The sequence below is a fragment of the Bufo bufo genome, chromosome 3 (genome assembly GCF_905171765.1).
Source record: "Bufo bufo chromosome 3, aBufBuf1.1, whole genome shotgun sequence".
Taxonomy (NCBI): domain Eukaryota; kingdom Metazoa; phylum Chordata; class Amphibia; order Anura; family Bufonidae; genus Bufo; species Bufo bufo.
The window spans coordinates 86,180,915-86,201,154 of NC_053391.1; the positions used below are offsets into that span (position 1 = coordinate 86,180,915).

The following is a 20,240-nucleotide window of genomic DNA, read 5'->3' on the forward strand; positions in this document are numbered from 1 at the left end:
AGTGACGTTTGACCTTTGTGACTTTACCAACTAAAGTCTATTAGCGAGCTGCTCTATATGTTGTTCTCTAATATACTTTATATATAATAAGGATGTTATATATAATACGATATACTTGGGGGGATAAGAAGACTTAGTGCACACGGTAGTAAGATACACAAAATACACTGAGGAGGTAGAGCAAAGAAGGCTCTTTATGCAATGTGGCTTCTGTGACTCACTAATGGGTCACTATGGCTTCCAAAAATTGCCACTTCTGGTGCCAGTGGTTGCAATTCTTTTTGACCTCCGCAAAAAATCGTGCAGCACTCTGTTTGTCTTTGTGTCGATTATCATCAATACTGCTCCTGATGATTTGACTGTACAATCGATAACCGTCAAAGAATCACGTCGAGCAAAGGGGTTTACCTTGAAGAGATAGGGGGAAGCCTCAATGATAGAAGCGAAGCATATGTGTAGCCAGTAATACAAGTCTGTAGACAAAGGGTAGCAGATCAAGGTAGATGCATTATATCTAGGTGACCTGCTATATACTGGAGGATTCGAGGTGGGGGAGCGTTCATTGCTACAATTCCACCCTCCTGACCGCTGGTTACCCATCTGCACCCTTTGTATATGCACAGTTCTAGGATTTGGTCTGAGTGGCTGACAACAAACTCCCACCTAAGTGTACATGCTTCCTGGAATGGTCTATATACGTTTTTCACACATTGAGTTGAAAATATACACAATTTTAGCTAATTTAAAAAAAAGTTATATTTTACCGACAGCATCTTTATAGTTAAAGGGGTTGTCCGAGTTATATTTATTGATGACCTATCCTTAGGATAGGTCATCAATATCAGATCGGCTGGGGTCCGACCACCGGCACCCCCGCTGACCAGCTGTATGAGGAGATGGCGCGCCGTGCCAGCACTGCCTCCTCTTCACTGTTTACCTTCAAACCATTGCATCTGCAGCGGTGAGCAGGTGTAATTACACCCAAGCCGTCCCATTCATTTCAATGGGACGGATCGCTCCTATACAAGTGTATAGAAACAAGCTGTCCCAGTGAAATGAATGGGACGGCTTGGGTGTAATTACACCTGCTCACCGCTGCAGATGCGACGATGAGAAGGTAAACAGTGAAGAGGAGGCAGTGCTGGCACGGCGCGCCTCCTCTTCAAACAGCTGATCGGCGGGGGTGCCGGTGGTCGGATCCCAGCCGATCTGATATTGATGACCTATACTGAGGATAGGTCATCAATAAATATAACTCGAACAACCCCTTTAAATGTTAATTTCATGTGGTCGCCTATCTCCTATAATACTGTTTAGTGAACACTTTATTTGGGAATATATTTATAAAAAAGTAATATTTAATTCCCGGACAACCCCTATAATGATCTATTCAGAGGCTAAGTCATCATTAACTGATGCCTAGACAACCCCTTTAAAGGGGATTTCCAAGGGGAAACGTATATCTAAAACATTTCAGGAGGGTGAAAATATAAAAGAAAACGTATGATATCCTCAGTGATCTGTTGCGGCTCCTGTTCCAAAGATGCTCAGTCCCCTGCCTTTCTCTACTTCTGCAGCATTATTAGCTACCCCAATCCATGTACACACCTGACCAGCACAGCAGGAGGCTCCCCGATCTGTACTTGTACACAGGGCCAAGTTAGGGAATTTGATTTCCATGCAGCCCTGCTATGCAAATCCCCCTGCTACTAAAGGGTGCGAATCAAGTAATAATCAGTGCAGCACATAAAACATCACTAGTATACGTGTAACCGGCAGAACTCCAGTGTCTGAGTCCAGCGCGCTGACTTTCTGTTTTGCTTTTTCTTTTGTGGTTGTTGGCTCTTATTTATCACCAGCTCACTTATGTAACTTCCTTACGGTTCTGTAATCACTGTAAATTGAATACCTTTACAGTATTTTTTACAGTAAAATTTTAGGATCTATAAAAGTATCTGGAACAGGCAGTCAGAGCACCTAGGTGTATGCAAATGTAGCCGTTTCATCGAATCCCCTATGCCTGAGGATAATAAATAAAAGCACAACAGTATAAATGTAAAAATAATAATTTAAAAAACTATCCTAGTGAGAATCAAAGAGGACTTGTCACCTTTTCTGGCAATTCTGTTTTTGTAACTACTTGCATTCCCCATGTAATAGCAATTCTGGATCACCTGGCGCTGGCAGCACTAATGGGGTAGTGTCCGACTGTGCAGGGACACAACCCCAACTAGTAACGCCCAGATGGACCTGTATTGAATATTGCTGGCAATTCATATAAACTTCTAGCAGGAATGAACAGATGCACCAGAATTATTACATAGTGAATGCAAGTAGTTACTAAAAAGACATGTCAGGAGAGGTGACAGAACCGGTCACCAAAAAAATGCAATGCAATCTGACAGCAGCGTGTTATAGAGCAGGAGGAGCTGAGCAGATTGATGAAAGATTCAGTAAAACCTTTCATTTTTACATTTATATCTTTGCTTTTTTCTGGAGGGATGTGTTATCAGTGATAGCATTGTGTGCATAGAGCGATAGCGGTCAGTCACTGATATCCTGTACCGATGGGGGTGTGGGTGCAGAGTGTCGGATCCCCACCGATCAGCTAGCGGTCACCGATCCTGAGAATAGGCCATCAGTTAATAAAAGATTTTAGAGCGGAGCCTACTTGTAAATATGAAGCCATATTTTCATACTGTTACTTTTTTAAATCAAGATAGTTTTGATTGAAAAAGTAAACCACATTGTACGACATTGACACATACTGTATAAGCCTCCAAAAGCATGTATAATAAAATAAATTTGTGCCCCTTTTTAAATATAAATACAATGTTTTTGTGTCCTCTTATTGTTTCCAAGGATTACACATTAATCACAATGTATCCAGGGCGTACATAAATCATAATAAAATCAAATCATTAAACCAAACACCCCTTCATACTGTGTTACTGATAATACTGAGCGTGGGACGTGTCTGAAAACCCGCTTTTCCCTTCAGTTCATTAGGTGACTTGAGTTTAGTTTGCTAATACCGTACACCCTGTGTATCTATCTACTGTATGTAAAAGGTGAGCACACTGAATAAATCTTTAAGTTTCAGTAAGTTATGCGTTACTTCCAGTCGCCCGCACCTGATAAATACACAGGAATGTATTCATGTAATATCCTGGGTTACATCCTGCTGGTTTTCTGGTATCTGTGTGGACTGTATTCCTTGTCCATAATAGAAACATTAGGCCCCAGGCCATTGAATGTCAAGGAGAAAATATTTTTACATTTGTCAGGGAGCGTCCTGTCCATCACGGCCTCCTCTCTACTCCAGAAGTGGTTGCTACGGGGCAAAGTATGAGGTTCTGCAGCAGTTTCGACAGTGTATTTTAAAGGGGTGGTCTCACTTCAGTAAGTGGCCTTGATCATGTAGAAAAAGTTAATACAAGACACTTACTAATGTATTCCTATTATCCATATTGCCTCCTTTGCTGGCTGGATCTATTTTCAATCACATTATACACTGCTTGTTTCCATGGTTACAGACCACCCTGCAATCCAGCATCGGTGGCTGTGCTTGCTTAACCGCTTTACGTCCGCCCATAGGATATAAACGTCCTATGGGTGGGCGTCTATTTCTGAACGGACGTTCCAGAACATCTTTTCAGAAAGTGCAGCTGCACGCTAATCGTGCAGCTGCTGATCGGGTTGCCCGCTGTCAGTGACAGCAGGGCAACCCTAAGACAAGGCAGGGACAGTGCCCAGGTGTCCCTGCCTTCTAGATCGCTGCAGACACAGCGCTCACCGAGCGCTGTGTCTGCAGAGAAGGAAGCGCTGTGCGCTTCCTGTTCCGGCCCGGCGGTCATGTGACCGGAGTGTGCAGGAGCTGTGTGAGGTCTCTCAGAGACCTCGATCAGCCCTGCTCTGAGGCTGTACAGCGCTGTATTGCTGCTGTACAGCCTCTCTAGGGGTGCATTTGTCCTGTAACTGGGGCTACTATGTCAGCCCCAGTTACAGGAGAAATCAACAGTGAAAAGCAAATGTCCCCCAGAGGTCTTGTATGACCTTATGGGGGACGAAAAGTGTAAAATAAAAAATAAAAAAATAAAAGGTTGAAAATAAAAAAATAAAAAAAAGTTTCACATGTAAAAAAAAAAAAAAGTCCCCAAGTAAGGAATGAAAAAAAAAAGTAAAAAATAGAAGAAAAAAAAAGTATACATATTAGGTATTGCCGCGTCCGTAAAAACCAGCTCTATAAAAATATCACATGACCTAACCCCTCGGGTGAAGACCGTAAAAAAAAAAAAAAAACTGTCAAAACAAGCAATTTTTGTCACCTTGCATCACAAAAGGTGCAACACCAAGTGATCAAAAACGCGTATGTCCCACAAAATAGTACCAATAAAACCGTCACCTCATCCCGCAAAAAATGAGCCCCTACATAAGAAAATCTCTCAAAAAATAAAAAAACTATAGCTCTCAGAACGTGGACACATTAAAACATAATTTTTTTGTTTCAAAAATGCTATTATTGTGTAAAACTTTAATAAATGAGAAAAAGTATACATATTAGGTATCGCCACGTCCGTAACAATCTGCTCTATAAAAATGTCACTTGACTGAACCCCTCAGGTGAACGCTGTAAAAATAAATAAATAGAAACTGTGCTAAAACAACCAATTTTTTGGTCACCTTGCCCCATAAAGTGTTATAATGAATGATCAAAAAATCATATGTACCCAAAAATAGTACTAATAAAACTGGCACCTTATCCCCTAGTTTCCAAAATGGGGTCACTTCTTGGGAGTTTCTGCTGTAAGGGTGCATCAGGGGGCTTCAAATTGGACATGGCATCTAAAAACCATGTGGAGTTCCTTTTCTTCTGCGCCCTGCCGTGTGCCCATACAGCAGTTTATGACCACATGTGGGGTGTTTCTGTAAACCGCAGAATCTGGGTAATAAATATTGAGTTTTGTTTGGCTGTTAACCATCGATGTGTTAAAGAAAAAAATTCATTAAAATGGAAAATCTGCCAAAAAAGTGAAATTTAAAAATTTGATCTCCATTTTCCTTTAATTCTTGTGGAACGCCTAAAGGGTTAACAAAGTTTGTCAAATCGGTTTTGAATACCTTGAGGGGTGTAGATTCTACAATGGGGTCATTTATGGGGGTATCCACTATGTAGGCCCCACAAAGTGACTTCAGACCTGAACTGGTCCTTAAAAAGTGGGTTTTGGCAATTTTCTTAAAAATTTGAAGAATTGCTTCTAAACTTCTAAGCCTTCTAACGTCCTAAAAAAATAAAATGACATTTCCAAAATGATGCCAACATAAAGTAGACATATGGGGAATGGTAAATAATAAATATTTTATGAGGTATCACTTTCTGTTTTAAAAGCAGAGAAATTGAAATTTAGAAAATTGCGAATTTTTCAAATTTTTGGGTAAATTTGGGATTTTTTCATAAATAAAGGTGAAATATTTTGACTCAAATTTATGACTATCATGAAGTACAATGTGTCACGAGAAAATAATCTCTGAATGACTTGGATAAATAAAGGCGTTCCAAAGTTATTACCACATAAAGTGAGATATGTCAGTTTTGCAAAATTTGGCCTGGTCAGGAAGGGGGCAAATGGCCCAGATGGCAGGTGGTTAATATAGAAAAAAGAACTAGCCTATGTGCGCTCCCATGATCCTGGCCACTAGAGAGGCTGACGCTTTTCCCTATAGTGTGCAAGCACGAACACCACTGCTGGATTGCAGGGTGGTCTGTAACCATGGAAACGAGCAGTGTATAATGTGATGGAAAAATGAATCCAGCCAGCAAAGGAAGCAATATGGGTAATAACAATACATTAGTAAGTGGCTTGTATTAACTTTCTACATGATAAAGGCCACTTACTGAAGTGAGACCACCCCTTTAAGATACTACCTTTAGCTACTGCAGAGCTTATTTGTGCGTTATGCTATTAATTTTGTCTTTTACTTTAAGACCTCTTTATTTTAAAGATCATGAGGAGTTGTGCCAGGTCAGGGAGGAGGAGCGGCAGGCACTGTAATAATTGGCACTGGGATATGGGAGTGAATTGCTAAATTTGTAGGTATTATTCACATGCAAGTCAAAACAATATAATCAGTAAAGACCTGATGGTTTTCCCAACATGTCTGTTCTAGTAAAGGCTTTCATTTTCCATTAAATACTAAGGCTGAAGCATCTTTTTCTAAAACGTGTGTGTTGTGCCATTCCTTTGTTATTCCTCCAGGAAATCTGAATAAATTCACAGCTGGGTGTTATTATCCTCATCAGAGGGACTTGCCCATAGACAAATATAATGATGACTTATCTTCAGGATAGGTTATCATTATCACATTGGTGGGTGTCCAAGTCCTGCCACCCCCACCAATCAGCTTTTTCAGGGAGCTGCTGCACTCATCGGAGCTCTGGTAAGTGATGCAGGTTCCCGACAGCTTTCCTAGGACAGCGCCGTAAATTGTATAGTGGCTGTGCTTGGTATGGCATCTCAGCCCCATTGACTTGAATAGGGTTGAGTTGCAACTAGGCCTTGTCACCGATGTACAGTGATGTCACTGGCCTAGGTGCTCAAGGCCTCTTCTAACAGCTGATCGGCGGGGCTCCCAGGTGTCGCATCCCCGCAGATCTGATACTGATGACCTGTTCTGAGGATAAGTCATAAATATATTTTCCTGGATAACCCCTCTAAGGGAAATGGTAACACCCAGTTGTGAATATATTCATACACTTTGAGGAGGAGTAAGAGGAATAACACAAACCATTGTTATTTAATGGGGAATGCAAGCATTTGCTAAAGCAGACATGTGAGGAGAGGTGATAACATGTACTATAATTGCATATTTTCTGCCTACTGGGAATAAACCTTTAGTCATAGCGTTCTTCCCGCTGTCATGTGTTTTTACGGATTATGCTTTCTCATTATAGAGCACTTACGGTTTTTGGAGAAAACCTGCCATGAAGTTAATCTACCAGCCTCATCAGCTGAGAGTCCTCAACCCTTTCATAATTAAACAAGTATCTCAAAATCTGTTAAATTTTCCAACAAATTTTCCCAAGACAGAAGTAAGTTTATTTTGTATTACCACTTTTTTCCTGATGTTTTTCCCAGCTTTCACCAGTTTTCCTATATTGAAGACCTATCCTCAGGATAGCTGACGATCAGCTGTTTAAAGAGGCTGTGGTGCTCCAGTGATTGCCGCGGCCTCCTCACAACAGAGCAAGCACAGCGCCGTGCATTGCGTAGTTGATCTGCATGGTCATTGAATGGGACCGAGCTGTGCCTAGGCCATGTGACCAATAAAAGTGACATCACTGGCCTAGGAAGAGGCCGCAGCACTTGCCAGAACCCAGTGGCCCCTTCTAACAGACCCAACCGATCAGACCTACAAATCCTTGAAAACCCCTTTAAAATACTTGGACATGTCTGTCATCATTAGTTGTCCAATCTTGGTGGAAGAAACCAAATTAATTGACCTCGTGACTTATGGAAAAAAAAAAGACTCAGGTTTTCTTGCATCCATGAAAATGTGTTTTTCCAAATAACCATACATACGGCTGGGGCGTTTTTGAGGTGTTAATTGGCTAACAGCAGTTTAAGGCCAGAATAAGACAGGTGTTGGTCTGTGCACACTTGTGTATTACAGAGTTGTATGGAACTGTAAGACTTCACCCATAGGCCTCTAGGTGTCTGCTGAACTTCTGTATGCCTTCAGTTTCATACCAAGGTATATGGTGGCTTTTCTGTCAGATTCTGTATGAATCTACAAAAGAAAATTGGGGCCACGCTATTTTATGCTGTATTGCAGAGTTATTTTGGACTATATTGAGCTGCTATAATACAGCATCATATAGCTGCACAGAGCGTTTTACCATGTGGTTCCAGATATTAGTGCATACACTTCTGCTGTGTGTGGCCTTAGTGCATACACTTCTGCTGTGTGTGGCCTTAGTGCATGCACTTCTGCCGTGTGTGTGTGTGGCCTTAGTGCATACACTTCTGCCGTGTGTGTGTGGCCTTAGTGCATACACTTCTGCTGTGTGTGGCCTTAGTGCATACACTTCTGCTGTGTGTGGCCTTAGTGCATACACTTCTGCTGTGTGTGGCCTTAGTGCATACACTTCTGCTGTGTGTGGCCTTAGTGCATACACTTCTGCTGTGTGTGGCCTTAGTGCATACACTTCTGCTGTGTGTGGCCTTAGTGCATGCACTTCTGCCGTGTGTGTGTGTGGCCTTAGTGCATACACTTCTGCCGTGTGTGTGTGTGGCCTTAGTGCATACACTTCTGCCGTGAGTGTGGCCTTAGTGCATACACTTCTGCCCTGAGTGTGGCCTTAGTGCATACACTTCTGCCGTGAGTGTGGCCTTAGTGCATACACTTCTGCCGTGAGTGTGGCCTTAGTGCATACACTTCTGCCGTGAGTGTGGCCTTAGTGCATACACTTCTGCCGTGAGTGTGGCCTTAGTGCATACACTTCTGCCGTGTGTGGCCTTAGTGCATACACTTCTGCCGTGTGTGGCCTTAGTGCATTCACTTCTGCCGTGTGTGGCCTTAGTGCATACACTTCTGCCGTGTGTGTGTGTGGCCTTAGTGCATACACTTCTGCCGTGAGTGTGGCCTTAGTGCATGCACTTCTGCCCTGAGTGTGGCCTTAGTGCATACACTTCTGCTGTGAGTGTGGCCTTAGTGCATACACTTCTGCTGTGAGTGTGGCCTTAGTGCATACACTTCTGCCGTGAGTGTGGCCTTAGTGCATACACTTCTGCCGTGAGTGTGGCCTTAGTGCATTCACTTCTGCCGTGTGTGTGTGGCCTTAGTGCATGCACTTCTGCCCTGAGTGTGGCCTTAGTGCATACACTTCTGCTGTGAGTGTGGCCTTAGTGCATACACTTCTGCCGTGAGTGTGGCCTTAGTGCATACACTTCTGCCGTGAGTGTGGCCTTAGTGCATACACTTCTGCCGTGAGTGTGGCCTTAGTGCATACACTTCTACCATTTTTTATGTGGCCTTAAATTACTCTGTACCAATTAAAGCAAAAAGGGCTGTACCTGCTCCATAGAAGAGTCAGATCTTCTAGTCCATAACTGCTGGGTAACTTTGAGGGATTAGAACTCTGCATTGGGCTGTTCCACTGTTATTCCCCTTTGTAATGTTTGAATTAATTGACAACTGGATAGAATGACAGGAATGGAACATCACAACATAACAATGTACAATTTTAAGAAAAGACCCTTCTGCATTGTTATTTGATGGGGATACAACTATTCACTTAATCAGACATGTTAGGAGACTGATAGATGCTCTTTACAAATGATTTTGGATGGATTCAGACATTGAAGCTAAAATCTGCATGTGGTTTTATAAAAACAGAAATAGAGGTCGGCTCACCACATGGTATGCACACTATGAAACATATCACGGTGCAGGAAGGTGCAAACCCTAGTTATTGAAAATGGACAATTGGCCCTCTAAACATTCTGGTAAAACATAGATTATTGTCACATTTCTAAGAACATGACATGTAACAGCAGAAGTCACCCGTTTCGAACAAAAATGAGTATTGCACATTTAAAAGCTCATCTCTTCATGTTATAACCCCCCACATGACCGAAACTAGACCTGTTTTAATAGGCGCTGTTTACATTACGGCATTTCACAGTTGCAAACGATACATGAAAAATGTGATAAAGTGCAAATCACATGATGTTGAGATACATATTTGTACCCTTAGGTCACCTGGTATCAAGGTTTAAAATCTAGGATGCCTAATTCCTGACCAGGGTGTTTGCACTTTATCACACGTCTTTCATTTATTGTTTGCAACTGTCCTAAGCTCTAATGTAAATAGCAGCTGGTAAACCTGTCTAGTTTCAGTCATGGGGGATGTAACGTGTTGTAGTCGGCAAGCGGAACCCTTGGAGCAATAAGGCTACTTTCTCACTAGTTTTTGCTGGATCCGGCAGGGTTCAGCAAAAAGGTTTCCGTTACTGATAACACAACGGATCCGGTTGTATTATCTTTAACATAGCCAAGACTGATCCGTCATGAACTCAATTGAAAGTCAATGGAGGACGGATCCGTTTTCTATTGTGTCAGAGAAAACATATCCGACCCCATTGACTTGCGTTGAGGGTCATACCAGATCCGTCTTGCTCCGCATCCCAGGACGGAAAGCACAACATGTTGCGGTTTGCTTTCTGGTCTGGGAACGCAACTAAACCGAACAGAATGCGTTTGGGAGCATTCCGTTCTGTTTTGTCCCCATTGACAATGAATGGGGACAAAACTGAAGCTTTTTTTTTCCGGTATTGAGCCCCTATGACTGATCTCAATACTGGAAAACTAAAAGAGATGTGTTTTTAAATATACAGGGAGTGCAGAATTATTAGGCAAGTTGTATTTTTGAGGATTAATTTTATTATTGAACAACAACCATGTTCTCAATGAACCAAAAAACTCATTAATATCAAAGCTGAATATTTTTGGAAGTAGTTTTTAGTTTGTTTTTAGTTTTAGCTATTTTAGGGGGATATCTGTGTGTGCAGGTGACTATTTCTGTGCATAATTATTAGGCAACTTAACAAAAAACAAATATATACCCATTTCAATTATTTATTTTTACCAGTGAAACCAATATAACATCTCAACATTCACAAATATACATTTCTGACATTCAAAAACCAAACAAAAATAAATCAGTGACCAATATAGCCACCTTTCTTTGCAAGGACACTCAAAAGCCTGCCATCCATGGATTCTCTCAGTGTTTTGATCTGTTCACCATCAACATTGCGTGCAGCAGCAACCACAGCCTCCCAGACACTGTTCAGAGAGGTGTACTTCCCTCCTTGTAAATCTCACATTTGATGATGGACCACAGGTTCTCAATGGGGTTCAGATCAGGTGAACAAGGAGGCCATGTTATTAGATTTTCTTCTTTTATACCCTTTCTTGCCAGCCACGCTGTGGAGTACTTGGACGCGTGTGATGGAGCATTGTCCTGCATGAAAATCATGTTTTTCTTGAAGGATGCAGACTTCTTCCTGTACCACTGCTTGAAGAAGGTGTCTTCCAGAAACTGGCAGTAGGACTGGGAGTTGAGCTTGACTCCATCCTCAACCTGAAAAGACCCCACAAGCTCATCTTTGATGATACCAGCCCAAACCAGTACTCCACCTCCACCTTGCTGGCGTCTGAGTCGGACTGGAGCTCTCTGCCCTTTACCAATCCAGCCACGGGCCCATCCATCTGGCCCATCAAGACTCACTCTCATTTCATCAGTCCATAAAACCTTAGAAAAATCAGTCTTGAGATATTTCTTGGCCCAGTCTTGACGTTTCAGCTTGTGTGTCTTGTTCAGTGGTGGTCGTCTTTCAGCCTTTCTTACCTTGGCCATGTCTCTGAGTATTGCACACCTTGTGCTTTTGGGCACTCCAGTGATGTTGCAGCTCTGAAATATGGCCAAACTGGTGGCAAGTGGCATCTTGGCAGCTGCACGCTCAACTTTTCTCAGTTCATGGGCAGTTATTTTGCGCCTTGGTTTTTCCACACGCTTCTTGCGACCCTGTTGACTATTTTGAATGAAACGCTTGATTGTTCGATGATCACGCTTCAGAAGCTTTGCAATTTTAAGAGTGCTGCATCCCTCTGCAAGATATCTCACTATTTTTTACTTTTCTGAGCCTGTAAAGTCCTTCTTTTGACCCATTTTGCCAAAGGAAAGGAAGTTGCCTAATAATTATGCACACCTAATATAGGGTGTTGATGTCATTAGACCACACCCCTTCTCATTACAGAGATGCACATCACCTAATATGCTTAATTGGTAGTAGGCTTTCGAGCCTATACAGCTTGGAGTAAGACAACATGCATAAAGAGGATGATGTGGTCAAAATACTCATTTGCCTAATAATTCTGCACGTAGTGTATAAGTACAATACTTTTTTTGTTTTGTTTGAAACATGTCAGCGTCTTTTGCTGCTACGCGTTATATTTCTAGAAATGTGACATTAAACTTGTAAAGGCGATGAAGGTCATTCCCATCTGGACATTTATGACATGCCGTAGGTAGGTGTCCAGATGGGAATGTAAGTAAGTATCTACAAATGTGAAAGGCTTGGTAATGCTGCCATCTACTGGTAGTGCTTGGATATGTGTGGCGGGTGGAAGACTGTTTGTTGCTCTTTTGTTTTCCAGAAGCCAAAGCACCCAACAACTGGCATCATTGCGATCACGCTGGCGCTGCATATATGCAACGAAGTCCATATTGCAGGATTCAAATACAACCTGACTTCACTGAATAGTTCTCTTCACTATTATGGAAATGAAACCATGTCTGTAATGGCTCAGGTAAAGGAATTACAGCAGCCATCAAATGTGTGAAGTAGAGGAAATGTTATAGTGGCAGCCAGTCACGTTCCAGCTCAGTTTTCTTTTTATGTTTTTGTTTTCTTTTTTTCAAAGCAAGATTAAGGCCTCCTGTTGTGAAACTACAACTCCCAGCATGCACACTCTGTTCTCAGAACTGAAAAGCTAATGGGACTAGTAGTTTACAAGCAACTGGAGTGCTGCAGGTTCCCAACGCTTGAAATTCAAATCTGGTTGCTGTGATTTCTTAGAACAGTTTTTGTGTCGTGGAGTGGTTACCTTTCACAACAGCTTTTGGCTGCTAGAGGAATCTCCTTATTCTATCTTTGAGTAAGGACGCATTCAGACGACCGCTCCTGGCCTTTTGTGGTCCGCAAATTGTGGATCCTCAAAACATGGATGCCGGAACGGGCGGCCCATTATAGAAATGCCTATTCTTGTCCGCGGTTGTGAACAAGAATAGGACCTGCTCTATATTTTTTGCGGGGCCGCGGAACAGAACAACAGATACTGTCTGCATCTTTTGTGGCCCTATTGAAATGAATGGGTCTGCATAGTTTCCACAAAATTGCAGAACGGATGTGGAACCATTCATACGGTCGTGTGCGAATGAGCCCTAAAGTAAATTTTCTGGCAAGTCAAGTGAACAGAAATCTGCTTTGTCTGTTAATACATTTTCTATAAAACACTGTAAATCTTTACTTATCATTCATTTTAGAGAAAAGGTAGAGAGGAGAAGGGTCTTTTCAAAATCAAGTGAGAATTTTTGGTACAAAAAGTGCAGCAGAGGGAGACAAATAAGTCCTGATGCGCCCTCTGCTGGCAGGACACTGTATATGAGGCATTGTACTGGAGTCTTCTCTGCCTGACAGGAGTGGTCAGTGACTGCTTTTGCTGGGAGAGAAGATCATCAAAGGGTATTCCAAGTAAAAAATTTGCATACTACTGGGAATCGAGATTAAACTTCATAAGTGGCTTTAACCCTTAAAGACAGGGCCAATTTTTGTTTTTGCATTTTCATTTTTTACTTTCTATCTTCCAAAAGTCACCACTTTAAAAATTTTCTTTCACCCTTTACTTTACCATATCTTGCATTATACGATGGGAAAAATTTTGTTTGTGGGGTGCACACATTTGTTTCCGATATTGATTGTGCGCTAAAAATGACATGACGTCCTTACTCTGTGGGTCAGTACGATCACAACAATACCAGATTTGTATTGTTTGTATTATGTTGAACATTATATTTCAGTTTACTTTGTCTTGCCTTTTTCTGACACCCATAATTTTTTATATTAGCATCTACAGAGCTGTGAGAGCTTCTTTTGATACCATTTTGGGGAACTTTATTCAATATATTTTTTCCTATTACAACGTTCACTGTTTGGGAAAAATAGTTTGATGTTTTAATAGTTCAGATATTTTCCGACGTGGAGAAACTTATTATGTTTATTTTATTTATTTTTATATGTAAAATTGGAAAAGGAGGGGGGGTGATCTCAGGTTTTCCTTTTTTTACTCTTTTTTTAAACTGTAATTTTTAGTCCCCATAGGGAAATTGAACATGCAATCTCGTCATCGCTTGTCCCATAGACTCAATAGAACACTATTGCAGTCTGTAGGATTTTCTCTGGTTGCCTCTCAGGCACAGCTTTTCAGGCAGCTCAGTTTGACACTGCTGGGAGCCTGCAAAATGCCCCAGACTGTCATGACAACTGATCAAAGCTCCTTTTTCTAAACCTACGGATACCGCGGTCGCTATTGACAATGGCATCTGAGAGGTTACATGACTCGCTTTTATAAAGCTGGACCTGTCATTGGGGCGGACTGGCCATAAACCCTACAGGGACATTTTCCAGTGGCCCAAGCCCTCCTCACGACCGCTGGCATGGTACATAACGATCTGATGCTCTAAGGATTAATTAATGCTAGGAGCATCAGATACCTCTGCACCCAGCCAACGGCTGCAGGTGTCCTCCTGACATCCACTGCATCGCCATTTTCGGAATGATGATACAGTTGAATACTATGGGCAGGGCGGCAGTATTTTATGCTGCACTGTGGTATCTGTATTTTGTGCTGCACTACAGTATTGCAGGCCCTGCGTACTTCTGTTGGTCCTGCCCACTTGTGTTGCTCCGCCTTCTGTAAATTTGGACCCACCTACAACATGGGGCCGTTTTTTTTTTTTTTTTTTTTTCAGGGCCACTTTAAATTCCCAGTCTACCCCAGCCCCCCGTGTTTGGAGCGAGCTCAGTGTGTGAGGTCGCTCCATACCTCCTTGCACACTAATGGTGTACATGTAAGGCATTATGCGTTAAGAGTTTTTACTGACCAGTTTGATCCCCCGCTGCTTTGGTCCTTCCCACTGATCACAGGCCTCATCACTATACAGCATGAGACTGCTGAGGCCATTGATTATTGGCAGCTTTACCGTGGTATATACGGGTGCATCACTATTGCAACTATGTAAAGAAGGGCCTGTGGGGAGGACTGGATCACAGCCCTGGAAGCAGCAGAGGATTATACTGGTGAATAATAGCCTTCTTTGTTATTTTACTACAATCTTTAGTAATTGGGCAAATTGTAAATAACCCCCCGATAAAGCTGCAAGTGACTGCCTTCAGCTCCCATGGATATGGAACCAAGTAGAGAAAGCCAGCAACAGAATGCAGCATTCATAGTAACTGGGTTTTGTCAAGGCCTGATCTTCATGTTGCTTCTAAGCTCATTAAATTAAACACCGATTGTTGGGTGTGCCGGGTGTTTGACCCCTCACCAATCCCATGTTGATGTATAGGTCATTAATCTGTTGGTCCTGGAGGACCCTTTCAATATGGGTTGCTTTTTGAGGTTTCATATAAATGCCTTACTTCCATTTTCTTTTCTTTTCCTTTGGCAGAATGAATACCACAATGTATCAGCGGAGCAGATGTTTCTTAGGGACCTTATTGAACACAAAACAGTAACGAATTTGACGTAAAGAAAGCTCTAGACCTGGAATGTCATCCACATAAATACCTACTGTATAGTATTAATATTTTTATATATGTTGGAGTTTTTTTTTTTTTTTTTTAAACCAAGGAAGTTGTTGTGAACTGGATATAATGACCCAGGAGTCGTTTTGCCTGTTACCCCTCTGTAGACTTCCTCTGCTTATGACGAGCAGCCATCTGGACCTGGATAAGCCATTGTGTAAAGTACAGACCGCAGCATTGACTCCTGAACCACTAAAAGGAGACACAAAGTCTTTCATTTTGTACAGGACTATAGTGAACAGTTTGTAAAGCAAATATGTATTATAAAGATTCTTCTTTCCATCACTTACATGTCATTAATTATTGCTCTGTTTAGATGAAGTTTCTTGAATCATCTTCATTTTTACTTTATTAAAGTTAATATAACTTTTCTCAACTTTCTGCAATTATATGGGGAAACCAAGTAATTCGGGTCCTGACTGCTGTCGTACATTCATCACCTGTGTATGTGCCCTGGTCGGGTGTGGATGCAGAAACCACAGCACACATTGCACACTTACAGTATAGCCACCATGGTACGTCTGGAAAACGCACCAACATGCAAGCTGGCACAGTTCTTGAATTGATTGGTAAACCTGAAAAACCGCACAGCCATTCACATTCAGCAATAAGTTTTTAACAACCAGTTTGAAAACCTGCTTCCCTGTCCATGCAGTTTTTAGAGGCCACATGGCCTCCTAATGGGTCACTAAGGCAGGTTCTTGAATCAAACACAAGCGTGGATACAAACAAGAGAAGTATCAGTCTTTTATACTTTTTTTTTATTTTTTTGATCCATTCCTGGCTTTGGCTCTGAAATCTGCCAGAAATGTATGACCTATCCATAGGATAAGCCATAAATATCCAATAGCATACAGGTCTCACCTCAATCTCGTGAATGGAGAGCCCACAGCATGTGCGTGGCATCCTCCCCATTCACTGCCATAAGGCTCCTGAAAATATCTGGGCTAGCTAGTTCTATTTTAAGAAGTCCCATAGCAGTGAATGGACCGGATGCTGAGCATGTGCGGCCACCCCTCTACTGCTCAGAGACTTCAAAAAATATCCTTGACATCGCTCAGCTATCTTAGAAGTCCATAGCAGTGAATGGAGAGGATGCCCTACTTGTGCAGCGGGCTCTCCATTCACTTCAGAGCTTTGTTCGTGAGATAGGAGCCGGTCACAGAGGGGTGACCCGCACCTATCGGACATTTGTGGCATATCCTATCAATACGCCATAAATGTCCAGATGGGACAACACATTTAAAAGGGTGTTCACACAAAAAACATATCCCCATCCCCCTTATGATTGGTGGAGGCCTCATCAATCAGACCCCCTGTAAATCAGACTCTATCCTCTACTTTGTGGATAGAGGGTAAGTGTTGTATGTGGCAGAACCTCTTTAAAATGGAATAAAGAGAGGTTATATATGTGTGCGTCAGCCATTTTCAAGATCTGTTTGCTGTCAGTGAACAAAAATCCTCTTGTTTCCATACAGATGCTGAGAACTTAACCACCTCCGGACTGCTGTACGCACAGACGCGTCCTGGAGGTGGTTGATTCATTCCTCCTGGACGCGCCGGCGCGTCCTCTCGCGAGACGCGAGATTTCCTGTGAACGCGCGCACACAGGCGCGCGCGCTCACAGGAACGGAAGGTAAGAGAGTTGATCTCCAGCCTGCCAGCGGCGATCGTTCGCTGGCAGGCTGGAGATGTGTTTTTTTTAACCCCTAACAGGTATATTAGGCGCTGTTTTGATAACAGCGTCTAATATACCTGCTACCTGGTCCTCTGGTGGTCCCCTTTGTTTGGATCGACCACCAGAGGACACAGGTAGCTCAGTAAAGTAGCACCAAGCACCACTACACTACACTACACTACACCCCCCCCCCCCGTCACTTATTAACCCCTTATTAGCCCCTGATCACCCCTAATCACCCCTGATCACCCCATATAGACTCCCTGATCACCCCCCTGTCATTGATTACCCCCCTGTCATTGATCAACCCCCTGTAAAGCTCCATTCAGATGTCCGCATGATTTTTACGGATCCACTGATAGATGGAATCGGATCCGCAAAACGCATCCGGACGTCTGAATGAAGCCTTACAGGGGCATGATCAATGACTGTGGTTATCACCCCATATAGACTCCCTGATCACCCCCCTGTCATTGATCACCCCCCTGTCATTGATTACCCCCCTGTAAAGCTCCATTCAGACGTCCGCATGATTTTTACGGATCCACTGATAGATGGATCGGATCCGCAAAACGCATCCGGACGTCTGAATGAAGCCTTACAGGGGCATGATCAATGACTGTGGTGATCACCCCATATAGACTCCCTGATCACCCCCCTGTAAAGCTCCATTCAGATGTCCGCATGATTTTTACGGATCCACTGATAGATGGATCGGATCCGCAAAACGCATCCGGACGTCTGAATGAAGCCTTACAGGGGCATGATCAATGACTGTGGTTATCACCCCATATAGACTCCCTGATCACCCCCCTGTCATTGATTACCCCCCTGTAAAGCTCCATTCAGACGTCCGCATGATTTTTACGGATCCACTGATAGATGGATCGGATCCGCAAAACGCATCCGGACGTCTGAATGAAGCCTTACAGGGGCATGATCAATGACTGTGGTGATCACCCCATATAGACTCCCTGATCACCCCCCTGTAAAGCTCCATTCAGATGTCCGCATGATTTTTACGGATCCACTGATAGATGGATCGGATCCGCAAAACGCATCCGGACGTCTGAATGAAGCCTTACAGGGGCATGATCAATGACTGTGGTTATCACCCCATATAGACTCCCTGATCACCCCCCTGTCATTGATCACCCCCCTGTCATTGATTACCCCCCTGTAAAGCTCCATTCAGACGTCCGCATGATTTTTACGGATCCACTGATAGATGGATCGGATCCGCAAAACGCATCCGGACGTCTGAATGAAGCCTTACAGGGGCATGATCAATGACTGTGGTTATCACCCCATATAGACTCCCTGATCACCCCCCTGTCATTGATTACCCCCCTGTAAAGCTCCATTCAGACGTCCGCATGATTTTTACGGATCCACTGATAGATGGATCGGATCCGCAAAACGCATCCGGACGTCTGAATGAAGCCTTACAGGGGCATGATCAATGACTGTGGTTATCACCCCATATAGACTCCCTGATCACCCCCCTGTCATTGATTACCCCCCTGTAAAGCTCCATTCAGACGTCCGCATGATTTTTACGGATCCACTGATAGATGGATCGGATCCGCAAAACGCATCCGGACGTCTGAATGAAGCCTTACAGGGGCATGATCAATGACTGTGGTGATCACCCCATATAGACTCCCTGATCACCCCCCTGTCATTGATTACCCCCGTCATTGATCACCCCCCTGTAAAGCTCCATTCAGACGTCCGCATGATTTTTACGGATCCACTGATAGATGGATCGGATCCGCAAAACGCATCCGGACGTCTGAATGAAGCCTTACACGGGCGTGATCAATGACTGTGGTTATCACCCCATATAGACTCCCTGATCACCCCCCTGTCATTGATCACCACCCCTGTCATTGATCACCCCCCCTGTCATTGATCACCCCCCCTGTCATTTATCACCCCCCCTGTCATTGATCACCCCCCTGTCATTGATCACCCCCCTGTCATTGATCACCCCCCTGTCATTGATCAACCCCCTGTCATTGATCAACCCCCCTGTCATTGATCACCCCCCTGTCATTGATCACCCCCCTGTAAGGCTCCATTCAGACATTTTTTTGGCCCAAGTTAGCGGAATTATTATTTTTTTTTCTTACAAAGTCTCATATTCCACTAACTTGTGACAAAAAATTAAATCTCACATGAACTCACCATACCCCTCACGGAATCCAAATGCGTAAAATTTTTTAGACATTTATATTCCAGACTTCTTCTCACGCTTTAGGGCCCCTAGAATGCCAGGGCAGTATAAATACCCCACATGTGACCCCATTTCGGAAAGAAGACACCCCCAGGTATTCCGTGAGGGGCATATTGAGTCCATGAAAGATTGAAATTTTTGTCCCAAGTTAGCGGAACGGGAGACTTTGTGAGAAAAAAATAAAAAATATCAATTTCCGCTAACTTGTGCCAAAAAAAAAAAATTTCTATGAACTCGCCATGCCCCTCATTGAATACCTTGGGGTGTCTTCTTTCCAAAATGGGGTCACATGTGGGGTATTTATACTGCCCTGGCATTCTAGGGGCCCCGAAGCGTGAGAAGAAGTCTGGTATCCAAATGTCTAAAAATGCCCTCCTAAAAGGAATTTGGGCCCCTTTGCGCATCTAGGCTGCAAAAAAGTGTCACACATCTGGTATCGCCGTACTCAGGAGAAGTTGGGGAATGTGTTTTGGGGTGTCATTTTACATATACCCATGCTGGGTGAGATAAATATCTTGGTCAAATGCCAACTTTGTATAAAAAAATGGGAAAAGTTGTCTTTTGCCAAGATATTTCTCTCACCCAGCATGGGTATATGTAAAATGACACCCCAAAACACATTCCCCAACTTCTCCCGAGTACGGAGATACCACATGTGTGACACTTTTTTGCAGCCTAGGTGGGCAAAGGGGCCCATATTCCAAAGAGCACCTTTCGGATTTCACTGGTCATTTACCTACTTACCACACATTAGGGCCCCTGGAAAATGCCAGGGCAGTATAACTACCCCACAAGTGACCCCATTTTGGAAAGAAGACACCCCAAGGTATTCCGTGAGGGGCATGGCGAGTTCCTAGAATTTTTTATTTTTTGTCACAAGTTAGTGGAAAAT

The 20,240-nt window shown here is 43.1% G+C and overlaps 1 protein-coding gene across 5 annotated transcripts in view; it reads left to right on the forward strand.

Moving 5' to 3' along the window:
• Window positions 1-15,714, forward strand: part of ST3GAL6 (ST3 beta-galactoside alpha-2,3-sialyltransferase 6) — a 217,954-nt gene extending 202,240 nt beyond the window's left edge. For all 5 annotated transcript variants that reach the window (XM_040423284.1, XM_040423279.1, XM_040423281.1 and 2 more), the window contains 3 exons: window positions 6,953-7,090; window positions 12,223-12,375; window positions 15,296-15,714. In XM_040423284.1, coding sequence (XP_040279218.1) covers window positions 6,953-7,090; window positions 12,223-12,375; window positions 15,296-15,376 — 372 coding nt within the window. In that variant the 3' untranslated portion in view covers window positions 15,377-15,714. The remainder of the gene's footprint in view (window positions 1-6,952; window positions 7,091-12,222; window positions 12,376-15,295) is intronic.
• The last annotated feature ends 4,526 nt before the right edge of the window (window positions 15,715-20,240 follow it).